This window comes from Balaenoptera physalus (assembly GCF_965194825.1).
Source record: "Balaenoptera physalus genome assembly, chromosome: 11".
Classification (NCBI taxonomy): Eukaryota; Metazoa; Chordata; class Mammalia; order Artiodactyla; family Balaenopteridae; genus Balaenoptera; species Balaenoptera physalus.
In genome coordinates this window covers 61,884,087-61,904,943 of record NC_138896.1, presented here as the reverse complement: position 1 = coordinate 61,904,943, position 20,857 = coordinate 61,884,087, and the positions used below count along the sequence as shown (strand labels likewise).

General features: G+C 47.1%; 1 protein-coding gene across 8 annotated transcripts in view; it reads right to left on the bottom strand.

The window, feature by feature from the left end:
- Positions 1–7,909: 7,909 nt before the first annotated feature.
- TRANK1 (tetratricopeptide repeat and ankyrin repeat containing 1) overlaps positions 7,910–20,857 on the bottom strand; it is an 86,960-nt gene continuing 74,012 nt past the window's right edge. For all 8 annotated transcript variants that reach the window (XM_082412704.1, XM_082412700.1, XM_082412707.1 and 5 more), the window contains 4 exons: positions 17,578–17,723; positions 11,443–14,492; positions 10,485–10,583; positions 7,910–9,433 (listed from right to left, as the gene is read on the bottom strand). In XM_082412704.1, coding sequence (XP_082268830.1) covers positions 9,333–9,433; positions 10,485–10,583; positions 11,443–14,492; positions 17,578–17,723 — 3,396 coding nt within the window. In that variant the 3' untranslated portion in view covers positions 7,910–9,332. The remainder of the gene's footprint in view (positions 9,434–10,484; positions 10,584–11,442; positions 14,493–17,577; positions 17,724–20,857) is intronic.

Below are 20,857 nucleotides of genomic sequence, written 5' to 3'. Positions count from 1 at the left end.
CTGTGTTGTAAACTAGAAAACAAGTGTTGGGTTGGGGTTAATGGAGCATCAGCCACACCTGAAGCAAAAAAGAGTATTTCTGTACAGTTCAGGGCCTGCTGCTGCAGGCCAGTCCATACACAGCTTTACTGACAGAGGTCAGGCAGTGGTCATCAACATGCCATCTGGTCGGGGTATCATGTCAAGGGAGCCACTGAAAATCACGAGCATGATCAAATCACAGCGACTTAGCCTCTGCCCTCTCGGCATGCTGTGAGAAGAAATGGGCAACAAGAATCTGTTTTGCATGATTTAGATGAAACATACTCAAGTATGATAGCAGTCAAGAAGAGATGTGCTTCCATTAAATTATGGAGAGGAGGATGAGGTTATAATAATGGTTTTTTCATGTCGCTGATAATGTAAAGAAAGACTTCTTCGGTGATTCCAAGTGGCAAGTGTCAGTGACATGCTTAGAGATGGTTGAGCTTCTAACCTCAAACCTCACAATTGTAAATGCTGAAAATAAGATAGCAGGGGAATTCCCTGGCAGTCCAGTGGTTAAGACTCCGTGCTTCCACTGCCGGGGGCTCGGGTTTGATCCCTGGTTGGGGAACTAAGATCCCACATGCTGTATGGTATGGCCAAAAAAAAAAAAAAAGAGGTATCAGAATTTCACAAGGAGGTTGAACTGTGGTACAAAAGACTCTATCACCGAGTAGGATTTTTTTCCTCAACATTTATTTTCTTCATTCATCAGAGAAAGAAGTCAATATATTACTGAACCTGTTAAAAAGTCACATTCAAACACTGTACCAGACCATGAAGAAATTCTTTCCTGGGCCAAGTCAATCAAGGGCAGAACAGGACTGCAGGCAGTGTTCCCTTCCAGGCTCAAACATTCACCCTCCTGGGATCCCAATGCAGTGTAACGGTCGACCTAGCAGGCTTGGAGTACAGCCTTCAGTAAGAAATTGCTCCAATATCCAAACCAATTAACAGAGCTATCAAACACCTGCTGGTGTCCTGTGTGCCTAAGATTAGGATTTAGTAGAAGCAAAGAGTTAGAAAAGAAAACAGCTGGAGAGTTAGCATGGCCTACTATTCAAGCTGGCAGATATAGATACCTTAGTGGGGGAAAAAAAATACTCTTCTCTTAGGTGATCTGAAACTATTATTATTAATCTTGAGTTTTTAATGTCATGCCTTGTAATATTTGAAAGTTGTGATGATTTTTTTGAACCTAAAATTGGTAAATGGTGTGATCCAAATTCCCATGAGTTGTCTAAATTTAAAAACAGAATAAATTCTCAAATAAGCATATTAAAAACAAACAAAAAGCGACTGCAGCACAGCTATTTTTGCGTTATGAAAGCAGGGCAGCCATGGCTGCGTCTGGTTAGCCATTGTTCTGTGTGTAGTCCTGTTCTTTGTTTTTCACACTTGCATAGAACTTTCCCAGTCTGAAATTTCAAGAATTTTGCAAGTGTTCCATGAATCTTTAGACCATCCCACTTACACTGAGAGTAGGTGGAGAACAGGAGACCCAGGGAAATGAAAGAGCCTCTTCTGTGTCAGAGAAAAAAAAAATGCCCTAACTTTGTTCTGGTTCATTTTTAATAATGTCATTTCTTGCAGCATTTTAGCAACAAGAAAATTGGAGAAAAAAAAAACAACCTTAAATGATCCCTAAGTTTCAGAGAAGGTAGAAAAATGTAGATTTTTTTAAAGCTATTTTCAGGAAAGCATTTAAAAATCACAATTATCTAACAAAGCAAAACTGATAATTATATAATTCCACAGCACTTGGCAGCAAGATAACTTTTGTTTAAAGGGACGGGTGGGATTCATTGTATTCCTTCGTGTCTACAGAACTTGGTGCCTCAGACCTCTAGAGATCTCTAGTGCAAAACAAGGTTAACATCAATCAAATGCCTTGCAGGAACAGACACTATCTTAGTCTTTAGGAAAACAAAAGTTGAAGAGTACAAATGGAAATTACTGGTAATGAAAAAGTCAAGATATGGTTGAAAGAAGGCTTTCTCTAAAAAATGAAAGCAAATGACACATAATCTGTGACAGAAGACTTGGTTCCCAGAAAGATGGCACCTCCTACACCTTGAACTTTAAGAAGGTATCAGCAGGTCTTTGGAAGAGGTGTTGGGACAGGAAGACTTGATCAAGAAGTGATGAGCACAGCAAGGAAACTGAGGCCCCAGGAGTAATGGAGACGTTTGGGAGTAAGATCAGAAAAGACAGAAGGGAGGCAGAAGGCAGACCTCAAAGGACAGTATTTATTACCGCTCCTGCGCCCCCGCCAGCCAGTTGTCCAAGCTCCTGCAGCACCTGCAGCATCCTAGTTGACCAGATGACTAAAGCCTTTGGTCCCCTTCACTCAGCCAGAACTTTCATCCCAGGCTCTGCTCTCTGTGACTTGACAACTGAGGCTAATGGTTCAACCAAACTCCTTCTTCCTCGAGTGGCTCAGAAAAGCTGATGCCGTAACCTGGTCTATGGGCTAAGTTGTGTCCCCCTCCCCCAGATTTGTATGTTAAAATCCTAACCCCCAGTACCTCAGAATGTGACTGTGTTTAGAGAGAGGGTCTTTAAAGAGGTGATTAAGTTAAATGAGGTCATTAGGGTGGGCCCTAATCCAGTAGGACTGGTGTCCTTATAAGAAGAGGAAACTTGGACACAGACACGCACGGAGGGAGGACCATGTGTGGACACAGGGAGAAGACGGCCGTCTACAAGCCACGGAGAGAGGCCTCAGGAAAGACCAAACTGTCAACACCTTGATCTCAGACTTCGAGCCTCCAGAAGTGAGAATATACATTTCCATTGTTTAAGCCCTCCAATCTGTGGTACTTTCTTATGGCAGCCCAATATAAACAGACTAATATACCTGGTTATCATTAGTGGGGTGACAGCCCTAGCCAAGAAGGGCTCTAGTTCTCTCCATATGTAGAAAAGGCAGCCGCCTCCGCACTGCACAGAGCTCCCCCTGCCCCTCCCTGACGACCCTACCCCACACACCTACTCCTATCAGTGCAGGGTGAAAAAAGGGCGTGTAGACCCTTCAGATTGCCGGCTCTCACTTGATTTTTTAAAATATCTCCTGTGAAAAGGGTAGACAGTGTTCGTCCCTTGGCAAAGACTCTTTCTCAGATATATTTGCGGATTGACATTCACTTGGACTAAACTGCGGTGGCTTCATTCCACCTGGACACCCCCGGGCAGCCTGTGCATTTTTTTTTTCCTTTGAGTTAAATACAAAGAAGGAACAGAAGGGATGAGAAATTCAGCCACATGCACCTTCTTCCTCCATGTCCTGGTCCCTACACACAAACACACACACACACACACACACACACACACGTGTCCTGCCTACTCACAGCTGTGCCCTTGGGGCCAGGCCACATTCCCCCTCCTGCGGCACAGACAGCCTGACAGACTAACATCTCCAGAGTCTACTTTTATTCTAATAGGATTTCTTCTTCTTTCAAAATTTTATTTGAAAGCCCTTGATAGGAGGAAGATTAGAGTTCTTCCAGAAAATGCCTCAATTACAAACTCAGGTGTCCCTAAAAATTCTAACCTGACTTGGGTCCTTAAGAGCTGAGTTTTGATGAGCTGAGAGAATTGATGATCAAGGTCACCCATCCCGTGGTTGATTCCAAGGATTCCGATGTTTGGCATCAGGCACACAAACTTGAGGAAGGCACACTGCCATCTTCTCCCTTTCGGCCAGCTGTTCAGACATCTCACAGCCCCAGAGGGAGGGATAAAGTGTTTCCCCCTCACTCTGACCCAGAAGCTCTCCTCTGTAGAGTCAGGAACATTCTACGTGAGAAGCTCTTTCCCTCCCTTGGATATGGCCAAGCCCTGTATTGGCCCCGCGGTCCCACTCCTGGGCCGATGAGACCAAAGACATGGTGGGAAAGAAGCCCTGAAGCTCTCACCCAGGGAAAGGGACTTTGTGAGCAGTGACAAAAAACATGCTCCCCCCACAGCTGCCAAATTAGCACCTGAAAGATCAGCAGTCAGAATGGTCAAAGGACCCCAGAAAATTGGAAACACGATGACATCTGCATGAAGGAAAACTGAAGGGAGGAGGAAATTGGTGGAATAGAAGATGGAAGAAAACTGTTTTTATTCCAAGAAAACTTCTACCCTTTTTATCTGTGTACAGTTCAAACAAACTTACCTGTGATCCCCATGGGCTAGTGCTGGAGAGGAGAGTCCTGAGGGACGGGGCTAGATGGAGCTCTTAGAGCCTCAGTTCTCATCTGTGTGATGGATGTGATCATGACATCTCCCTCATGGGGCTGCTATGAGTACTCACTAGGGCGGTACCTGTATAAGCCACCACTAAAGTACTCACTTACTAAACGACAGCTGTTCTTGTTGTTGTTTGCTCTGTCTCAAGCCCCATAGCTAGGTGAGTGTGTCCTTAGAGCTTAGGAAAGAAGCTAGGGAAGGCAGCAGGAAGATGCCATCATTTGGGAGACTCAAGGGCAAGGATGCTCTCGGGGAGTATCCTTGAATCAAGATTACTAAGAATAGGACATAGCAGGGTCAGGTGATAAAAGTTCAAGGTGTAATTGACGGACAACCTTAGAAGCTGAGGTGCCCTCTTATTTACTGCTGGCTGCAGATGCACACCAGTTGGATGGGGATCAGTTGGATGAGAAGCACAGGACAGAGTTGATCTGTGAGGCCTCAAGGGGTGTCTTGAAGAGCATCCTTTCCTACTGGATTATCATCACCTCTTAATATCGCTTTGTAAGCACCTGAGTCAATGGGGGGCACGTTCTTCTCTGACTGCCTCTTTGAGCAACAAATATTTGCCCTCCTGCACCTCTCCGTTTTGATCTCCAGAAATATCTTTATTTTTTATGACCACACGTAGACTCCAAACTATTTTTAAAATCCCACGTCTTACAGAGTACTCAAGATCACCATCAACAACAATTTGGAATTAAATTTTTGTTTTACAAAAGTGGATTGAACCACAGAGCCTCCTCTTTAGCTTGAGTTTTCAGGGAGCAATTGACCTTCGCCACATTTCCATGCCAGCGCATTTCCATCTTTCTAAAACCTGACCCATATTCACGATGTTCAGCCACACCCCAGCTGAATACTTGAGTTGTCTGCAATTTTGTGCTCTCTTGGAGGCTCCAGAAGTGGACGTTTATTTGGGCACTTGTAGGAATGTTTTGCTAATAGAAATCCCTAGGGAATTCCCTGGCAGTCCAAAAAAAAAAAAAAAAAAAAATCCCTAAAAGTAAAAATGCTGATAATATACATACAATAGAATATTATTCAGCCTTAAAAGGGAAGGAAATTCTGCAATATGCTACAACATGGAGGGACCTTGAAGACATTGAGTGAAATAAGCCAGTCACAAAAGGACAAATACTGTATGATTCCACTTCCCTGAGGTCCCTAGAGTAGTCAAAATCATATACACAGACAGTGGAATGGAGGGTGCCAGAGGCTGGGTGGAGGGGAAGTGGGCAGTTGTTGTGCAGTGGGTGCAGAGTTTCAGTTTTGCAAAGTAATAAAGTTCTGGAGATGGATGGTGATGGTGGGCACAACAGGGTGAATGTATTTAACACTGAAAAATGAAGACGGTAAATTGCATGTTGTGTGTATTTTACCACAATTAAAAATGATTGCAATTAAAAAACAAAATGTAGGAATGCTGGGTCCAAAGTTGAATCCGTTTTTAAATTTAACAGATACTGTCGCATGGCCTCCAGGAAGGCTGTCCTGGTTTCGTTCCCGCTGCCATGGGTAAGCCCACCTCCTACAGCCTCATCAGGGCGGGTGTCGTCCATCTTTTCTCCATCATGATTTGGCTTTGGCAAACGGAATGGCAGAAAAATGGAAAGAGGGCAGACATTGACTCTCAACTTGAAGTGTAAAAAGGGCTGTTCATCTGGGGACTTCCCTGGAGGTCCAGTGGTTAAGACTCTGTGCTTCCACTGCAGCGGACACGGGTTCTATCCCTGGTCGGGGAACTAAGATTCCCACATGACGCATGGCGCGGCCAAAAAAAAAAAAAGGATGTTCACCTGCTCGGCCCCTCCAGACGCTCTAGAGTAGCCACAAAGGAAACGTCTTGGGAGTTATTCTCATTCTCTTCCCCCATCCCACTCCCTAACCTTAAAATGACTCCAAATACCACAGGGTGGCCTACATACTTGCCTGAAACAGCTGTCCTGCAGAATCACAAAAACTTAGGCTAAAAATAGTCTCAGTCTCTAAAAAGGTTAGGCCCCTGGGAACAAAGCCCTCTCAGAAATGTCCCCACCTCTGTCCAGGCATCACAAAGCTGACCCAGCTCTGTCCCCAGAGCTCATCATCCTTCGTGGCCACCCCTCCCTGCCCTGGAAATAGATGCCTGGAATCTTTTTGCGTTCTTGGTCCCACTAGGGAAGGGAGGCAGGGGAGGAGGGAAGGTAATGTAATTACACGCAAGCTCCAAGCTTGTGTCATTATTTCCGTTTTATAAATGCCTGAATGGGCTCAGAGATTTTAAATAACATGTCTGAATGCCCATGGCCAGTAAAAGAAGCCAAATTTCAATCTTAATGGCTCACTTCCAAGATCCCGTGATGACAGTTCTCCTTTTAGTGTAGCCCATCCGCCCACAAGGTCCTATCAGATGCTCAGGTCACATCACCACTGAGGAGGGTGAGATGCTGTGTCTTAAGCAGAGAACATAGGATTCTGAGTACAGTTAGGATTCTGCAGAACCGGGAGGCAGGTCTGTCAACAACAACCCACCTAAAGAACACCCAGTACCTGGCTGATGGCTTTCCCTCCCCCTTAGCAGGCGAGGAGACGTTTTTCTGGGCGGCGGGTGGGAGTGAGGCTCAGCTCTATACTGCTGTTGGCAGGCCTGCTGTCTCTGCTGTGGTAAGGTGGGCGGGTCTGTCAAGTTCAACAGGGAGACCCCCCCCCACCATGGACGTTCGACCTCTCGGCTGCTACGGGGGCTCCTGGGTGGGGAGATGGCTCCTGGTGTCCCCACCTGCCTTGCACTCTACAGGCAGAATCTCCGAAGCATGTTTAGAGGGACAGGATCGGACAAAGACAGTCTCAGGGCTGAGGAAAGATACTTATGGCAGAGGGAGAGCAACGTTACCTGCTGTGTTGATTTACCCATCCTCTGGATCAGGAACTTAAGGACGACCCAGGGGTGGATTTCTGGCAACTACATGGTATCTGGGAACACGCTGCAGGCAACTCAGACCCTGAGTCAGCCTGCTGGAGACGGCCAGGGAGGAGTGAGTGAGTGAGTGTGTGTGTGTGTGTGTGTGTGCGTGTGCGTGTGCGTGTGTGTGTGTGAGAGACAGAGAGAGGTTAGGCATTGAGATTAAGATGGTGTCATGGCTGGAGAACCCAGGAATGCCAGATTCCCATCTTGCAAAAACCCTGAAGGAGACAGATGCGTGAAGAGAAATGACCAGCACAAGTGGCACAATGCTGTGTTGTTATTAAATATTGTGCCCCAAACCTGCCACACCAGATCCCCAGTCCCTCGGGGGTGGTGCCGCATTCTAGACCTCAGGGAGTGTGGGCCGGGTCTGACTTGTCCCAGGCTATACAGCTCCTTGGGGCAGGACCAGGATTCAATTCCAGGTCTCCCGTCTCCCAGGGAAATGTTCCTGTTGTGGGGCACGGACAAAACCCCTCCCAGTCCACACCCTGCCTGCTTGGAAACACCCAAAGGGAAAGAATTTACACAGGCAGGCCCTCAAGAGATGGTGCAGTCAGCTGCAGCTGTGGGCCCCTGGATTTCTCAGTTTCAGAAGACACGGCAAGCTTCTGTCCACCAGCTGACCAGAAAGAACCTGCTCCACGATTTACCCCTTTACTCTCTAAGTAGAGATGAGAAATAAACAAGTGGAGAGAAAGGTAAGAGAAATGATTTAACTTTATAAAAATGTGATCATACAGCAAGATTTGATTTTTTTTTTTTTCTTGGCAAGTGAAGTTAATAAAAACACCTGGAATAAAAATTAGAACCATAAACTAATAAAAATTAGAAACCATACATTTCAAGGAAAACAGAGTCATTTAGAAAGACAATGAAGAAAAAAACAAAGATCAGCCAAAGCAGCAGCAGCATGGGGAGAAGGCTGGTTCTGTGGTGATGATGAAACAGCGACGGACCAATGTGAGCCTGACCTTTGGCACCAGGCCGGGCTGAAGGGTGGGGGACAGAGAGGGAAGTGACCATGAGAGAGGCGGAAGAGCTTCCAGAAAGGGACAAACCGATGGCTCAGTGGGCAGCAACGGCCTCCTGCAAACAGGCCCACGGCCCCTTCTTCTTCCCAGACCTGCTGGCCACGGGGCAGTGATTCATGGCCAAATGCTTATGGATGGGCACCACAAGGCTGGCTTCTCCTCTGTCTACCTGTCTCCAACCTCCAGCTCTGCAGGTCCCGGTGCTCCCGTGGAGAGCTCAGTGGGGGAAAACTCATCGGAATGTCAAGCTAAGCTAGGACAGCTAACTTGCCAGGGAGACCCAAGGAAACTAGACGTAGAGGGCTACATACAAAACACTGTTTGGAATGTCTGCACCAGAGCCAAGGTAGAGTTGGGACAACCTTGGAGAGACAGGCTGGGAACCCCCGGCAACATCCCCCAGCCTTTCATTCTAGGGGGCTGGTCCTGAGGCTGGCTGCCCAGAAGACAATGGGGAATTCTTGACTACATTCTGAGGTAGTCTAATCGCGACTTGCACGGGCAGCTGAGGATGGTCTCAAAAAAAGGGGGGAAGGCAGGCAGAACCGTTGTCACCGAGAGAAAAGGCTAACATATATAAGAGAAGGAATTAAGCCACAGGTGGGCTCAGAGGTGACCAGTGTGGCCTGGAGTCGGGGGTGGCCAGCAGCATGAAGAGAGATGAGAGGATCTGGGGGCACTGTTCCCGGGCCAGGGCCAGGGCCGTGGCAACTCTGAGGTGAGGGATGTCCCTGCTACTTAATGACCGGTGTCATGGTGATGACGAGCCAGAGAACCCGGGGGTCTCGGGGGGAGGATCCCAAGGTTCCCTCCAGCCATGACTCCTCTCGCCTGAGCCTCTTTTAGGGGGACCCAGTACTGCTGGACTTGAACTTGAAAAACACTTAAGAGGCCCCCGCTCTGAGGGAGCAGTCAGACCCTGAGCCACCACAGAGAGAGAAATAACAAGAATGAAAAGCAAAGGCATTGTTAGACCCCTCCCGCCACTTCTTATGCTAATGTATATTCTTCTCCTCATCTGCCCCAGCACTCGGGATTCTAAGTCAGGATGGAACGTCCTGAAGGTTTAGGAAGCAGCAGCCGCGTGGACGTTACCACCTTCTCTGCTTTGCACATTTCCGAAAACGCCTTCTGGGACGGAGCTCACCAAAGTCTTCCACTTCATTTTCGTAATCATCTTCTTGAACGACACCTGTTTAAAAAGCAAAACAACAGAAATGAAGTGCAGAGTGGTGATCTTTTTCACTCTACCGCAACATATAACATCCTAGTAAAACCTGATGTCTCTATAATCGTCGTTTTAAATTAAAGAAAAAAAAAAAAAAAGCCAGAGCCAAAGTAAACACCCTTCTCCAGAATGTTCTTTTACAGGCTAGTTCCTCTGGCCTTATTTTAGAAGCCCTTTAAATGAAAAATTAGTCAAACAAAGCCTAAAATCAACCACAGCCTTGAGTTGGTATCCCAGTTATGTTCTCCTGTTTGAAACAATCACAAAAATCATAGTGCCAGCAGGGACCACAATCTAAAGATTTTTTATTGGCACAGACATTTGTGTCAAGTCCTTTCCAGTTTTCCCCAGCTCGGGGGTCTGGATTTTCCAGCAGCATCTGGATTGTGAGGACTCACAGAAGGGCAATCTGGGGCAGGTGAGATACTGGGAGGAAGAAGAAATAAGGTCTCCCCAGGAGGGGGAGACTTTCCACACCAAATAGAACTCGGCAAGATAAGTCTGACTGTCAGGAAAGAAACTCAACTCCCTAAACACCAGCCTTAAACCCTCTGAAGGAAGATGTATGCAAGTTTCCCCAATGATTTTATGTGTTTTGTTCACAAATTTGTTTTATATCCCCAAGCCCAGAACAGTACTGATACATTCTAGACACTCAATACATATTCATGGACTTACATGAATGGTTTGCACAGGCAAACATTTATCTAGGGATGGCTTTGCAACACTTTGCCCACCATGGGAGTAGTGACAGAGCATCACTGATAACAGCTCATGAGTGGCAAACGTTTTTGGAAAAGCAACTGGCAGAAGCCCTGAGTAACAGCCCTCACAGTCAGATGGGGGAACCCAGCCACTCTATCACTACTGACCTGAGTCACTGGGGGCGGTGCTTCTAGATGGTGAGCAGCCACTGCTCACGTCACAGGCGGCCCTACTTCAGACTGACCTGGGAGCCAGCAGAATCAAGAACCACAAGACCCAGAGCATCACCCTGGGGTGAAGGACTCCTCACCTTCTTCCTTCAAGTGCAGCTCTGTTTTCCTCAGCCACTCCCGCGCATCCCTGACGGACGGGATCAGGACGTTCACCAGCCGAGCCATGACCTCCTCCGCTAGGGAACCAAAGAACGAGAGCTCTGAGTGAAAGGGCGGCTGTAGGGACCAGGACACTCAGTACTAGAGCCAAAGCCCCCAGCTCCTGGGAGCTCGTCTCTGCTTCCCCTGTGGAGAAGGGCAGCATAAGGCCACTGTCTGCCACCAGGAGCAGAAACCACAGGTAGATGCCAGCCTGATACCAGTCCTGCCTGTCTGGAGACACTGCCAGTAGCAAGCCTTTCGAGGAAGCTTTTGTTCAAACTGTTATTATCTTAAACCAGAGTGTGTGAATCCTAGAACGATTTAAAAATATGCAATTTCACTGATTTTATACATAACTTCCATTTAGCATTGCTAAGTCGTAGCTAATAAGGATGTCAGAGGAAATCTGATTCACAGACCACATAAGAATTCTTATTAAAGGCTCACGCTGGGTACGGTGTGAGGACCCTCCTAAACGGAAGAGACCAGCTACGCACCTCTAGATCTTAGTCAAGGGTTCAGCATATAGTAGGTGCTCAAGAAACGATCACTCAATTAATGAGTCAGGGGACGTTTAAAGAGTTTCCTCAAGACTTGAAACATTCCCCCTCTATCCTCTACATAGAATTGGTTAGCAAACACTTTTCTTGTCTGTTGTGCCAGGGGAAACCATCCTGACCCAAGGTGATGACACATTGTTAACTGTGGGAGGGGTGGTCCAAACAATGGGGCTTTTCTGTAATTGGAGAACGCATGGTCCTCACTTGTATTTCTGCTAATGCCAAGATTCCATCATCCCCAGGTCAGACATCACTACAAAGGACTGGAGTCGGACATGTGTTCTCAAAGCCCGGGTTCTGACACCATCTGTGCCCCACTTCTGAGGGCCCTTACCACCAGCCCAGGCCTTCCGCCTGTAGAGGTCCTCCACCATGTCCGAGACCTTCTTGATGTTCTCCTGGACCTTCCTCTGCAACACGTGGCTGTGCTCTTTGGAGCCCAGGTGGCTGCGGACCCACATGTTCTGCTCCATGTCCTGCACCACCAGCTTGCCTTCATCAATAGCCGGGTCCACCTTCTTGTGGAAAAAGTCTGAGTACTTCTGGTAGGCCACTTGCTGCCTCTGGTGGCTTTGCAGGCGGATGTGCTGCTCGTAAGACTCACTGCTCCTCTCCCGACCTTGCTCGTCTTCCAGCTCGGCCCCAGAAAGGGCCACAGCCTCAGGAGCTGCTCCCTCAAATGCCTGATCAGGGCCGAAATAGTTCTCGGGCCCGCGGGTGAACTTCACCCCACACAGGTCGCACTGGGTCCTGTCCACGTCGGCCTTTTTGAAGCTCCCAGCCCTGGGTTCCCTGCCCTCCTCCCTGAAGTGCTCGGTCTGGGCCCCCACCCTCCTCCTCCAGCTGACGCACAGGGACACCACCAGGTAGGCCCTCCGCAGCTTCCGCTGGATAGAAGCCTTCCACTGCTTCTGCGACAGGATGGTGGCAAGGAGGTGGTCCCGGTCTTCCAAGGCCAGCTCCTCCATCTCGTCCTGACCAACCTCGTACTCGGGCTCGACAAAGTAGCCCACGGGGTCCACGGAGAACAGGTGGTTCAGTCTGACCTCCTCGTGGTAGAGGCCTCGGACCGTGGTCCCTTTGGCGTGCCCGCTGTCCCACTGCCAGCGGCAGTCCATCAGGTACTCTTCATCCCGCTCAAAGAGCAGGTCCTGCAGCGCCTCCGCCACAGACTTCACGTTGACTGCCAGCTGCACCTGCTTCACCACTCTGAGGAGCCTCTTGGGGACCTGGCTCGGGAAGCCCATGCTCATCTGCTGCAGCCTGGCCTCGATCTCCTGGAAGTGGCTTGACAGAAGAGGCTTGCATGATGGCTGCAGCACCCCCTCAGTGTTCACGAGCATCACCAAGCACAGCACCAGGGTCCGCTCTGCCTCCCCGGACACCACGTAGTCAATTTCACTGAAGGCATCGAGCAGGACATTGAAGTTCTCATTCTCGCGGCCGCAGAGCACCTTGACGAGGTAGGACAGGTGGAACCGGAAATCCTGAATGGCTCTGGTCACATCCTTGGGTCTGTATTCCTGAATGATGGCGAACACATCCCCAGGCTCCCGGTCCTTCTTGCTGAACAGGAACTCCCAGTAGTGCAACAGCGCGATGTAGCTCTTGGGGAGGCACAGGACGGCGTTCTTCCAGAGGCGGGCCAGGACCGCCCCGCAGTGGACGAACTGGAACTCCAGCAGGGCCACCGTGTTCCCAATGCTGGGGATGAGTGGCTCTTTGCACCTCTTGACAAGGACGTTCATGAAACGGAAAAAGCGCCTCTTGTAGTCTTCTGGGTTCCTGCACACGTAGAACTGGTGGATGGAATCCTCCAGCAGCCGGATGAAGCACAGGTGGGTCTTCTCCACGCTCTCATCATCCTTGTTGGGCGTCAGCATGCCAAATTTCCCTTCTATTCCTTTCATCCTGCTGCCTCTCCCCCTGCCCCTTTCCTCTTTTTCAGCCTGGAAGGCTTTGAGTTCCCGGTTGTAGCAGTCCTCCTCCTGGTGGAGCAGCTTTTCAAGCTCATCAGGGTAGCTAGAAGAGAGAAGGAAAGCCTGCATGGCACTCAGCCACAGGTCCGTGGACTCCCGACGGCTTCGAGCCCCTTCGTTTTGAAATAGGACATGGATGTACTCTTTCAGAGCAGACCTGTAGGACCGGAAGGATTTGTAATGTGGTTTCAGGACTTCTTTGCATGCCATGGGGTTTTCTGACAATACTCTCTGATGGAAATGCTTAGGGAAGAGGACATTCAGCAGGGATTTGCAAAGGCCATATTTATCCGGAGACAAAATATAATCGATTTCTTCAAGTTCTTTAGCTAAGACTTTAGGGAATACTTTCTTGGCTTCCAAAAGCAATCCGCTGATTGCCACCAGGTGTATTTTTGTCTGAACCAAACGCTTGGCCTCATGACGCCGCAAAGGCCTGTGGAAATCTTCACAGTGTCCATCCTCACATTTTAAGCCCACGATAAACCTCGTGCAGATGCCCAGGTAGGTCTTCCCAAGCAGGCTCCGTGTGATCTGACACAGCCTGCTCAGAAGGTGTTTGTTTAAGGCTAATTTCACCTGGTCCGTCATTATCAAGAAATGCTCTTTCGTTTTCTTCTCTCTCAAGTTCAAATCCAGGTCAAAAATGATTCTTGATATGGGTCCGGGGTTGTTTTGAGCTATCTGGCAGTACTTGGCATCCACCTGCGAAATCCCAAAAAACTCAAAGCAAGACTTGACCATCTCCTTCTCCGCGTTGTTGGTCACTCTTTTGAGGGCCCTGACCAGATTGAGAAGGACCTCCAGGCCCGCCGGAGCCAGGGCAAGGACATCCTCGGGCTGGGCCTCACAGCGGCTGGCGGCTTCGTAGAGTGCCTCCACTGCCCCTGCCGAGTGGTTGAGGGTGCCAAACCTCAGGAAGGCGTCCTTGAGCTTTGGAAAGTCTCTCAGGATCACTCCCTGCAGGAAGTGGGCCTCGGCGATGCCGGACGCCTGATTGGTCTGATGGCAGAGGTCCAGGGCTTCTCTGAGGATGGCCTTGGTATGGTCGACATCAGAATCCCTGGCCACGTTGAGGTGGGCGGCCGCCAGGAGACACGAGGCCTGCAAGTCCTTGTCGGCGGTGAGCCTGGCAGCCTCTAAGAGGCAACCATGTTGCTTCATCAGCAGGGCAGCCTCTTCCCTCCGACCTTCCCTGTTGAGCAGGTCAGCAGCCTCTGCAAGCCGCTTCCGAGACTTCAGGAACACCAGCTGGTCTTCCGTGTCGAGCTTCGAGAGCACAGCCATCATCTCCTTCATCTTATTTGCGCTCAGGTACTTGGCTGCAGCTTCCAAGTAAAACTGGCTGGCTGAATAGGAGAGCTTGGAAATGGGATGGGTCTTGGCCCTTAGCATTTCTTCATACCTGCAATGACAGACAGACAACACCAATGTCAACTCAGTATCACTCAATAGAAAATTTACAAAATGCAGCACAGAACAACTTACCATAAAATGACCACTTGTAGATAGGACCTGCAGAATAGGACCTAAAGTTATCCAGCATGTTTATCAAGGCTTCATTTTACACTGATAAAATTAATTCTTTATTCCTCGAAAGAACCAAGCAATAGTATGCTTAATTAATGAAATATAGTGGAGTTGCAGAAAAAGAAAAAATACTGAAAAAAACCCAAAAAAGAAACACACACACAAAAGAACAAACCCCTCCCAAAAGCCAAAAAAAGAATAAAAATAAAAAACAAAAACAAAAAAAGAAAAAATAAACAAAAAAGAAAAAAAAGAAATATAGTGGAGCTGCAACCTAGGCAAGTGACAGTTACGCTGGAAATTCAATCTGTAAGGCAGAAATTATGCATAGCCAAAATCATCCTTGAAAAAAAGCCCTTAAACTTGCATAAAAGCTTGCTAATCACTTTGGGTACACAACCCTGTTGAGTCTGATACCTGATTAATGAGAAAGAGTGGAGATGGGGGCTGCAGACACACCAGCCATTACATCAATCTTCCTCTTATTAACCAAGCTGTGACTTTTCTCTTTTGCCAGGAATGTATGCAGTTGAGTTAGTGTAGATGAATGAAGCCCTGAAGTCAAGCTCCTCTTGACTCTGCTGATCAAAGTGAGTATATCCCACATACGAATTTTCAAGGCATTGGGCCAATCCAATGAAACACGCTTACTTCTGAACTCTCACAGGAGACAAAACACGTTTCCTCACAACCAGAGAGGTGCCCAGGGACCTCCTGCTGTCCCAGGGTCATCCCACAAATATCAGATCCCTTCGTATAACAGGCCCTCTGTGAAGGGGTGTAACTGAGGATGAGCCTCTCTCGTGAGCTTTGGCTGATGGAGTAGGGGGTATTTACAGCAAGTTTAAAAATTTTTCGGGACCTCCCTGGTGGTCCAGTGGTTAAGACTCCATGCTTCCACTGCAGGGGGCCTGGGTTCGATCCCTGGTCAGAGAACTAAGATTCCTCACGTCACGTGGCGTGGCCAAAGGAAAAAAAAATTCTTAAACTAAGAAAATTTTCTTAGGTATTTTCTTTTCAAATCTAAAATGTCCTCATTACATTTTGAGTCAGGCCAGTTAGCAATTGAATTCTACATCCAGTATGTAGAGCATTCAAAAGACACTCAGAAAAATCAAGTGCGAGGCTCCAATTAATACTGACGATACTAGATCTCAACTCAACATATTATTAAAAAGAGTCAGTTGAATACCTCAGGAAAGCTGATAAAGATAAACAAAGTAATGAGAGACCCCCAAAAAATGTTTCTGGGGAAAATCTATGATTATTCAATGCTCTCCTGGAAAAGTGAGAACAGATTAACTAAATAATTGAAAGTACAAAAAAACCCTCTCAGGTGGTTTTGTCATATGGCCTCACAAGGGCATTGGCCTGGTTGATTACTCAGGGTACACAGCACCCAATCAATGTCACAGGGGGCACCCTGTTACGGATGACAGTTTGTGTCCCCTAAAATTCATATGTTGAAGCCCTAACCCTTAGTGTGGTTGTATTTGGAGATGAGGCCTCTAAGGGAGTAATTAAGGTTAAATGAGGTCATAAAGGTGGAGCCTTGATCCAGTAGGATTAGTGCCTTTATAAGAAGAGGCACCAGGGAATTCCCTGGTGGTCCAGTGGTTAGGACTCTGTGCTTTCACTGCCGAGGCCCGGGTTCAATCCCTGGTTGGGGAACTAAGATCTCACAAGCCGTGCAGTGTGGCCAAACAAGAAAAAAGAAAAGAAAAGAAAAAAAAAAAAAAAAAGAAGAGACACCAGACAGGGAGCTCTCTGTCGCCCACAGCCTCCCTCTCCCTCCATGCTTAAACACCAGGGGAAGTCCACGTGAGGACATAGCAAGAAGGCAGCTGTCTGAAAGCCAGGAAGAGAGCTCCCACCAGTAATCCAATTGACTGGAGCCTTGATGGTGGACTTCTAACCTCCAAAACTGTGAGAAAATAAATTTCTGTTGTTTAAGCCACCCAATCTATGGCATTTCATTATGGCAGCCTGAGCTGACTAATACATACACACTGTGTATATCTTACACATAATGGAACCAAAGACCTGGATAAAGGAATATGCTCAATTACCAACCTTGGCACTAGACACCTTCTTTTCCATTTCCAAAAATAAAACTCAATTTCTTTATCTAGGTGTTGGTTATACAAGTGTATTTACTTTGTGAAAATTACGTGCTTTTTAAAAATATATGATATACTTTAATAAATGCTAACTTTAATATAAAGTTTGAACACCTGGTCAATCATGTTCATTTTGTCACATGTATAATTTGGTAGAAGGCAAAGAAAATACAGAACTAAGCCACAGCCTACTTTTCCATGAGCTGTTGAGCAGAAATACAGAACAGCAGACTCTACAATTCTAGCTGTCACACTCCACCAGGAAGACCTCCGACAGGCATCAACTACATGCTGTTTCCAGATTACTTGTCATCCATTAACCCCACCCGTCTGCACTTCACCTTTGCAACATCAGTTAGGCTGAAGGCTCAAGGAGGCTCCACTGGGCCATGTATGAAACTTGTGTGTCCTACAACTGAGGGCATGTGTATATACATATCATACACATATGTATCAGGGCCTGGCTGGGCATCTGTCAGTAAATCACGATGAAGCAGAATCCTGACCGCCCACTAGTGCTCTGACCTCTATCCACCCACACATCAGTGAAACTGTCAACTCAGCAGGTAAAGGTGGAGAGGACAGAACTATCATTAAGCACAAAATTGCTGGGCATGTTATAGACACTCGTAACGCACCCTTCATCTTCTTCTGCCCCTTCTCCTCATGACGCTGTATTCAAGGAGTTCTTGACTCAGCACGGAGGCCACCACCCAAGTGGTAGGAGGGTGACATGGTCAAGCCACTTCAGAAGAGCAAGACAACACCTCCTCAAGGAGCAACAGGAGGGCAGGGCTTGGGGGCATGTGGGGGAGAAAGGAAGAGAATAAAACCACTTACTTTTCCACTGCCACAGCAGCTTCTTCAAAAAGTTCCCCTTGGCAGTACATTTTGAGGGCTAGATCAAATTCATGAATCTGCTCAAAGCATCTGGAAGCATCTTTGTAGCACTGGCTTCGCTTATAGAAAGAGGCGGCATCTCTTATCTAGGACAGAGTAAAATTTTACTCAGAGTATTTACAATATAACTTTTCATCTTTTTTTTTTTTAAACATCTTTATTGGAGTATAATTGCTTTACAATGGTGTGTTAGTTTCTGCTTTATAACAAAGTGAATCAGTTATACATATACATATGTTCCCATATCTCTTACCTCTTGCATCTCCCTCCCTCCCACTCTCCCTACCCCACCCCTCTAGGTGGTCACAAAGCACCGAGCTGATCTCCCTGTGCTAGGCGGCTGCTTCCCACTAGCTATCTATTTTACGTTTGGTAGTGTATATATGTCCATGCCACTCTCTCACTTTGCCACAGCTTACCCTTCCCCCTCCCCATATCCTCAAGTCCATTCTCTAGTAGGTCTGTGTCTTTATTCCCATCTTACCCCTAGGTTCTTCATGACCTTTTTTTTTTTCTCTTAGAGTCCATATATATGTGTTAGCATACGGTATTTGTTTTTCTCTTTCTGACTTACTTCACTCTGTATGACAGACTCTAGGTCCATCCACCTCACTACAAATAACTCAACTTCGTTTCTTTTTATGGCTGAGTAATATTCCATTGTATATATGTGCTACATCTTCTTTATCCATTCATCTGTTGATGGAAACTTAGGTTGCTTCCATGTCCTGGCTATTGTAAATAGAGCTTTTCATCTTAAAAGTAAACCAACACCATGAATAATAAAGAGGATGTTCCTTTGTCTGTGATTTATTAGAATCTAGTGAAAAATACTAAAACATAGGTAATTTAGGAAAACTACTGCTTTATAGGGAGAAAAATAAAGTGAAATCCCAACCTCACACCATACACAAATGGAAGCTCCAGATGGGTTAAAGGTCTAAATGAGAAAGCTAATGGAGGAGAATGTATGAGAATATCTTTGTGACCTTGAGGTAAAGAAAGTCTTCAACAAAACTCAAAACACACAAACTTTGGGGGAGAAATTGATGGATTTGATTACAGTTGACCCTTGAACAATACAGGTTTGACCTGCACGGGTCCACTTACGCACGGATTTTTTTTCGATAATAAATACTACAGTGTGACATGATCTGCAGTTGGTTGAATTCCTGATATGAAACCAAGGATACAGAGGAACCTCGGATGTGGAGGGACAACTATAAGCTATATGTGGATTTTCAGCTGCGCCAAGGGTCAGTGCCCCAACACCCGCACTGTTCAAGGGTCAACTGTACATCAAAACTGTTCAACAAAGAGCACATCAAATAAAGCTAACAGAGAGAAGACAAACATTAACATCTAGCCCAGCACTGTCAGACAGAGCCTTTTGTGAAGATGGACATGTTCTGTATCTATCTATCCAATATGGTAGCCACTAGCCACGTGTGAACACTGAGCACAGGAAATGTGTGGATACTGTAACTGAGGAACTGTATTTTCGATTTCATTTAATTAATGTTAATATAAATTGCCACATGTGGCCACTGGCTACTGTACTAGAGTGGGCAGGTCCAGAACATAAAATGGATTCCTGCAAACACAAGAAAAAGACTTTCCAGAAAACTAGGCAAAGGGTATGAACTGGCAGTTTGCAGTGGGGGGAACTTAAATGACTAACAAATAAATGAAGATGCTCAACCTTGCTAATAACCAGAGAAATGTAAATTAAAGCCACAGTGAGATACATCCATGAGGTCTGCAAAAATTAGAAAATCAGAACCCTCTGAACGTGGTCATGGATATGGGGCACAAGGACCCCTCATGCACGGAGTGGTACAGCTGCTCTGGAAAGCAAAGTGGCTTTCAACTTTCACCTGGTGAAATTAAACACATGCACCCCCTGGGGTCAGCAAGCCCACTCTTAGCAGTTCACAGCACTGGAAGGGAATGCGCTGTGTCACAGTGCTTGTGTGTGGCAGCTGGGAGTTGGTGGCGACTCGGATGTTCACCACTAGGGAAATGGGTAAGTCAAACGCAGTGGATGCCCATTCTGGAATACGAACAGTGGTCAGAAACCTGGCCAGACCTTAACACCATAGCAGAGGGTGGAAAAAGTTACGCTTAAAATAAATATGTACAGAGAATACTATTTATTCTTTGGTTATGCATGTGGATGGGGACATATATTAACCGCATTGGAATGGCAGCCAATGAGAAGAGAATGGAAATGGCCATGAGGAGGAAGAGGATGAAGAATATAAAACGATGGTGGGTTTGCGTGAACAGAAGAGTATATTCCACTCCTCTTCCTCTCACGTTTCCTGCCCAGCTTATCAGTTAATCCCGTTGGCTTGGCTCTCCCAACATTTCCCAGACAGGACCCCTTCCTAGCCCCTCCACCACCATGGAGGCAATCCAAGCCACAGCATCTCAGCCTAAGCCGCTGTTCACCCCTCCTAACTGGCCTTTCCGCTTCTACTTTTGCTGCCTACAGAGCTCTCCACAGAGCATCCCAATAATTAGTTTCATGTCACCCCTCCAATCAAAACCTTCCACTGGCTCCCCCTCACCCCGGAACAAATCCAGTCCCTACCACGGACCACAAGGTCCTACCTGATTTGTTCCCGCCACACTCTCTGGCTCATTTTACCAGTTTGACCCCACTCACTCTGCTTTGGCCAAACTGGCTTCCTTGCTGTTTTTCAAACTCGCCCATACGCTCCCACCTTGGGGGCTTTTATCTGCAATGTCCTCCGGAGGCAGCTGTTCTCGTGGTCTCCTTGCAGAAGTCAGCTCCCTGAGCCCGCCTGCGCCTAAAACGGCAACGCTTGACACCCTCTCTCCCCTCCCCCAGCCCTCATCCCCGCTGACATCTTCTGTACTATTGGCTCTGTCACCTTTCTCCCACACTAGAAAGGAAAACTACAAAAGGCAGAGGCCCCTGCTCTGCTGCCTGTTGGTTGCCAAGTGCCCACAGTGCCTGGCACACACTGGGGAGGGGCAGCGGGGGGCTACCTATTTGTTGAATATTTCATTTCCTAACTCAACTGCTTGCACCTGACATCCAAAGAGAAAACAGAATCAAAATGGAACAAAACAAAATGCATATGCCAGACTCTCTAATAAATCTCAGCTGGGTTTTATTTAACAAGACAAGCTACACGAAATACCAAAATACGAACAAGATCCAGGTGTGAGGTTCTTCTATGTCCAGAGA